General features: G+C 25.7%; 1 protein-coding gene across 11 annotated transcripts in view; it reads right to left on the reverse strand.

Annotated features, from left to right (window-relative positions):
* LOC106790745 (heterogeneous nuclear ribonucleoprotein 27C-like) overlaps positions 1 to 7,182 on the reverse strand; it is a 39,978-nt gene that overhangs the window by 7,503 nt on the left and 25,293 nt on the right. The window contains exon 8 of one of the 11 annotated variants that reach the window (XM_014755858.1): positions 2,574 to 2,883. The exons of 9 other annotated variants lie outside the window; for them this stretch is intronic. In XM_014755858.1, coding sequence (XP_014611344.1) covers positions 2,834 to 2,883 — 50 coding nt within the window. In that variant the 3' untranslated portion in view covers positions 2,574 to 2,833. Of the gene's footprint in view, positions 1 to 2,573; positions 2,884 to 7,182 lie in introns of those variants that run through there. One more of the 11 variants, XM_014755862.1, reaches the window with a different exon arrangement.

Genomic DNA, 7,182 nt, shown 5'->3' on the forward strand with positions numbered 1-7,182 from the left:
AGAATAACCTTTATTATTATAATCATTATTATTAATATTATTTATATAATAGTCTTAAGTATCAATTAATTAATTAATTAATTAATCTACTAGAAACACCGTTAAGTAATATTAATGTACGTGTATGTAATATGTATGTGTATATGTCCTTTAAATGAGCGTTTTTGCGTGTGTTGGTTGGATCAATAATAGAAATAATAATTATTAATAATATAATAGATAATAGAGTTAATTATAATAATAATAATAATCATAAATATAATAATAAGAATAATCATAAATTTAATAATAATAATAATATATAATCGTAATAATAAGATTAATAATAATAGAATATTAGCGATAATAGTGATGGTGATAATAATAGTGGGTAGTAGTAGTAATAGTAGCAGTAGCAGTAGCAGTAGTGTAATAGTAGTAGTAATAGTAATAGTAATAGTAATAGTAGTAGTAATAGTAGCAGTAGTATAGTAACAGTTGTAAGAATAATGATATATATATAGCAATATTAATAATATAATATTAATTCTATTAGTAGTATAAGTAATAATTCTGTAGTTTTTAAATGTGTCCTTAGGGAATAAAGAGAAAATGGGTAGAATAATATTCGATTGATGGTTATATGATGTAAAATATGTTTAAAAATAATATGTAAGATAACAAAAGTAAAAGTTTTATCAATAGTGTGTGTATTTTACCCTCCCATAATGAAACTTCTAGCATCCTCCCATCATTAAATTACGATGAAAGAAGCTTTCAATTATAAATATCATGTGAATATATATATATATAATATGATTATACACGTTCAAATATATAATTTTTCATTGTCCCTCTTAATTATTATATATATTTAAAAGAACAAATATTATCTGTTTTAATTTTTAATCACCATAGTTATATTCTGTTTGTATAACTTTTAAGGGTGTACATTTTAATTAGCTTTTTTATTATAGAATTTTTATTGAATTTCAATTTCCAATTAGGTTTGTCATTTTGATGATTATTAATCCTCCTTTTATTGCTGCTACTACTAACCCATAGGATTATAAAAGTTTCGATTGTAGGGTTAATTAATAATAATGGTGAATAGCAAAAAAAATTATGTACGCCTTGATCTGAAAATATTGCCTCGACACTGAACTTTTCAATTTTTTTGGCAATTATTTAACGACGGTTTGGCTTCAAAACTAATTGCTATTATAATTTTTACGTGATTTTTAATTAGAAAACAAAAAAAAAACACCGTAGAAATAGCGTGTGTGTCACTTATTTTAAAGATTTGGCAAATATTTTAAAATGATACTCTCTCAGTTTTGTCTAGCTAAATTATTATTATTATTACTTTTTTTTTTATGGGGAGTATGTATATTATCAGTGCGTGTGTGTGTGTATATATATAGGGTGATTCTGGTGATTTCTTTGATATTTTATATCTTTACTTTATAGGGTACCCTCACGATATTAATAAAATCCCATTATTAGTAAAAATGCATTAATCTTCTTGTTGTTGTTCTTCTTCTATATAACAATTGGTAATTAAATTACTTCAATAATTAATCAACGAGTGTTCAATATCCTAATCTGATTATTATTCCCCCAGTCATTCTCTCAATCTCTTTCTCTCTTTGTCTACCTATTTTTTATGTGTTTTCTTTTTTTTGTTAGTTGTTGATTCTATTACTTAAAAATTACGGAATAATTATGATTCTTCTGTAGAACACAATAATTGGCATATTTTGTGTTTTTGTTTCGTTATAAATAATATCTATTTCTTTTTCTCTCTCTCCTTCTCTCTTATTCACTCTCTCTCATCTTATTCTCAAAAGTCATATCTTGAATACTTTCTTTTACACAAAATGGTCTTATTTCTCAAGTTGTATTTATTTTCTTTTAATTAACTAATTAATTTTCAATAGTAATCGAAATACATTTAATTATTGACACACTATAATCGTATTTTTCACGTATCACGAACTTACAACACTTGATTTGTTCCTAAAAATGTAGACGATATATTTTCTATTATATGATATATATATATATACTGTGTTTAATTGTAAGAGATCAATTACAAACGAGAATAAAAGTAAAAAGTCTCTTTCTTCTTACCCAGTTTTCCGGATCAAAAAAGTAAATTAGGAAATAATTAATTTTATATATATTACATTAACACAGATATTAAATTATTCATTTCATATTTGTATGATTTAACTGAAATAATATTAGTTGATATATTTTATAACGTTTTTCTCGTTAATCCTTTTTAAGCCCTAAAACGAACCCACCACCTTCACCTTTCTCCCCATAAAAAGAAAAACAAAATTAATACAATGATAAGACGACAATTTGGATAAGTAAGAATTACTTTTTTTTCCTTGCCTCTTTTTTTATTTTTATTTTCAACAAATTTTCAATTACCTTCACCCCACAATTAATCCCACAAATAATTTATGTGTTTTTGTTTGTTTGTTTGTTTATTTTTAAGCGTAGATAAAAGGAAGTAAAATTCATTTACACTAGATCTTGTAGGAAAAAAAATATATATATATAGATATATTTATATTTAATGTATTTATTTAAATATTAAAGAACTTCATCGTTTAACGAGAATAAAACTTATGATGAGACATTCACCTAATCAGTCGTGTCTTCGAGAAAAATTCTTATATTTGTGTTATAAACTGGTTACGTTACATTACTTAATTATCTCTTGTGTATGTGTGTGTGTTTATATGTGATAATAAAAAATGTGAAATTAATTAATTACATTTTTTCTATTAGTAAACATGTATACTTTCTATTCTTTCAACTTTCTTTTCTTATCTTTTTTTTACGTGCACATCTTCACCACTTCCTTTTTAGCCCAGATGATATTTTGTTCTTGAAAAAAAAAAAGAAAAAAAAAAAAAACAATAATAAAAATGAAAAATTAAGGAATTAAAAAGGGGGGGGGGGAACAAAAGGAAAACCATATAAATTAAAAGAATAAATTAAAACGATTAAAATACATTCGTCGATGAAATCGTCTATCTATATCTAATCGTTTAAATTGATTATTAATTATGTAAAAACGAATATTTAAGCTTATTTAAACAAAACAAAAAGAAAAAAAAATCATCAATCGAGTTCGTTGAAAATCTATTCTCTCTATTCTTTATACTTTCTTCTTCTTTTTTTTTTATTTCAAACTTAAGCTGCAACTTCTTTATTCTTAGTTGTTTTCAATTAAAAAAAGAAATGTGCTATATTTTATAGATTTATTACAAGTAGCCTCGATAAAATGCTATGTGTGGGTATTAAATTTATTTTATTATTATTATTATTATTATTATTATTAATATTGTGTATGTTTAACACGAATAACTGTGTAGTTAAAATACGATAAAATATACTTTTGATATATATATAATAAGTAATTAAAAAAAATCAACGAGAAATTATGTTTATCGATTATTTAATTAATAATTAATTAACCCTTTGCACTCCGAAAAATTGTGGACATTGGCTAGCAGTTACTCAGCACCACTTGACAGGAGAAATGAACATTTACAAGATCTCGTATTATTTATTATAATTTTTAAACTAAGTAACGTATTATAATGATATTGGTCTTATATGAATTGGTTGAGACCAAGGAATGTATTTAAAAAAGAAAAATAATTAATATTTTATTGTTTATAATTTTATATAGTATGTTAAATTCTGAAACACTTCCCAAAATGTTATTGCAGGCTGATTAGTGTATGTTTCACAATAATAATTTGTTTGACGCCAGTTACTAGATGTTTTCCTGTTAGAACACACAATACAGTCCTTTTTTTTGTCCCACATTGGGAATATGTAATTTGTTGTCTAATCTATTGGTTGCAGAAGATCTAGAGGGACACGTTCATCGATACACGAATAAATAAATGGGATTAAAATTTCTAATTGTTATTAATAACTCATAAAATGATATTTAATAAAATTGCTTTTTACCAAACAATTTGTTCACTAAAAGAAGAATCACTTTTCCGATTTTCCCACTCGCGTTAGATCTATGCGTACTTGCTCGATGCTTAAAACCAAACTAAAGCTCAGCTTTTGGAAATCTTTTCCTCCAGATTTAGACTTGTTTATTTATAATTATAAATCTTATTATATAATGCGTCCTATGTTTGCATTCCGACCTTTCTTCTACAAACAACATCCTTTATCGATTTTTTCAAGTGGCACCAAAAAGTGCTCAACCCATCGGGGTTGTTGCCCGTTCTCGTCTGACACAAAACCCCCTGACAATATTTTCATTTAATTTCTTGTGCTATTTCAAGAAAAAAGATCAGGGAAACATACATGTTTTAAAAAGTGGCGCTGAAATAACTTATTTCACTGAAATCACTAATAAACTTGAGTGCAAAGGGTTAAGCGAACTTTTTACTAAACAAAAATGAACTTTCATGTTTTACACCTTAATTTTATCTCTCTATCTTTTTCTCTCTCACTCTCTCTCTCTCACACACACACACACACAGAGAAAGAAAGAGAGAAAGAGAAAAAGAGAAAAAGAGAGAGAGAAATTCTCTCATATTTATTTTGTTCGTTATGAGATATTTGTAAAGCATATGTGGTGTTTTTTCTTCTTCATTTTATATATAGTTCAGTAAATATGGTAAATTTTAATACGTAAATATATAGTAATAATATTACATATAGTAGTGTTAACTACAACAATATTTAATGAATCTTATTTCTTTTATATATATATATATATATATATATATATATATATATATATATATGATCGATTATACAATTACACTCTCGTGTGTGTCCTCAACAATATATTCAGATCAAAACGGAATACGCGGATGAGAGAATGTAGAAGTGTTGTAGTAACCCACTCAAAAAATGTTACTTGAAAAAAAAAATAACATTTTAAAGGACCTTTTTTCCTTTTCCTATTTTATAATAAGAATCTAAAAACGTAATAATAAATCGTGTTTGTTTTTTCTTGTATATATGTGTCCTGTTGTGTATGGTGTGTGTGTGTGTACACGTATGTATGCATCGTTTATAAAAAAAAATCAATAATAGTAATATAATATGATAAAAAAAGTTAGAGATGAAACAAAAGTTAATATAAAAACAAAAATACAAACCAAAAGATAGAACAACAACAAAAAATGATAATCGAATTTCCTCTCGAGTTTTCTTTTGTTTTTCTTTTCTTTTCTTTTCTTTTCTTCTTCCTTTTTTGAGGAAGTTTCTTTAGAAAATTCTTTTGATATTTATTCGAGTAGGAGGTGAAAAAGAAGCAACGTGTATCAAATGGATATTTTTTTAAATACATTTTGTTTGTTTTTTGTTTTGTTTTTTTTTTTCTTTTTCACGATGATCTATTATATAACAAATAAAAGAGTATGAATAAAAAAATTATGGTAAACGATGACGAAGAGATACAAACAACCACCAACACGTCAAGTTAACCATAGAATCAAATAACGAATATTAATAGTCATGTTTTAATCAGAGATATTATCTTTACTATTCTCCGTTTTTGTTTTTTCCCCCCACCCCACCTACCATCGATCTTATTTTTAAAAAATGCAACAGATAACCTATATATTTTATCTCGAGGAATTTATTTTTTTTTTTTAATTTTAATTATTATTAATAATAATAATAATAATATCGGGCTTGCGCATTCGTTTATTTATTTTCTTATATTCGTCAAAATGTACATTTTACGTACTGCAGTCTGAAAGATCAATTAATAATATGATCATCATTTTATATAAGTCGCTAATTAAACATTATCTTTATTAATTCCTTAATTAATGCGTATATTCACAATAACAATCCTTATGTAAAGGTTTTCGCTTGTTCCGCGCCTGGACGTTACTAGCTCTAGTGTTTTATTTTATTTTATTTTATTTTATTATTATTTTTCTTCTTCTTTAAATAACCATTATTTACTTACTACGCAAAAATTGTTTAACTATGGATTTTTAAGGCTCGTTTTTATATGGGGCTTATATTCTTGATTTCCCCTTTCCCCTCTCCTCCTCCTCCTCCTCCTCTCTTTCTTATTTTCACGTACTAAACAAACGTATTATTGTTGGTTGTTGTTTTTTTTTTCCATTCTTTATCTCATATTGTGTGTTATTTATTTTTCCTTTATGCATTTTTTTTTAAACATCCCATATTTCTTTCTTCTTCTTTTTCTTCCTCTTCCTCTTCTTCGTTTTCAACTTATGTAGCGCCGATATCGACTACGGATTTTTTTTTATATTTTTAATACGATTTAAAACTAACTAGCACTTAATTGAAAAAGATTTCTTCTTTCGGGTCCCGAATGACTTAGAGGCTGACTTATTTAAAGAGAAATATCTAATCGCGAACTAGGGAGACACTTGTCTTTTTTTTTTTTATTTATTTTTTCCCTAACAATTATTACGAGGTCTTTTCCAGAGATTTTATTTTCTCTTTGTTTCTTTGTCATTTTCTATGGATTTTTATTTATTTATTTATTTATTTATGTATTTACGTGTGTTATTTGTGTGTATGTAATTATTCATTGATTAATTTATTAACTTTGCTTTCCTATATTTGTGTTAATCCTTATTCTTTACTTTCATGACATTTTTTCGTGACTTAATTTACTTAGAAATTAATTAGACGAAAATTTCGCGCGCGCTTTCGTCAATTGGCGATTCCTTATTTATTTTGTTTTTGTTTGTTTGTTTTTCTAGCTGTTCCTCCCTCTTAAACCCTTCTTCTTCTTCTTCTTCTTTCGGACTCCCTCTAACCCTTTTTTTTAAATCGCGATTCCCCCTAAATTATCCAGAAGTATTATTTAAACTCACAGCCGCACTATTGGGAAGGGAGATAGTGTTATAGGTAGAAACGAATATATAAACGGTATTGTTGTCATTATAAATTAAAAAAAACTTGTTCAAAATGTCTTTTCTTTTCTTTTTTTCAATTTTCTTATTCGTTGCATCATCAACACGTTGAACGCCATGTTTATTTCGATCTTGCTGACGGCCATCTTGCTTTCTGTGGTCATTGAAATCACACACACCTCGGTATTAGATTTATTTTATACTTAATTAAGCAAAGATTTTGTTTACTTATTATTTTTAACAATTTATGATTAAATATTTAATAGTAATAATATACATGTATATATATAATTAA

Source organism: Polistes canadensis, unplaced genomic scaffold (assembly GCF_001313835.1).
Source record: "Polistes canadensis isolate GaletaPanama2010 unplaced genomic scaffold, ASM131383v1 scaffold_258, whole genome shotgun sequence".
Lineage (NCBI taxonomy): Eukaryota > Metazoa > Arthropoda > Insecta > Hymenoptera > Vespidae > Polistes > Polistes canadensis.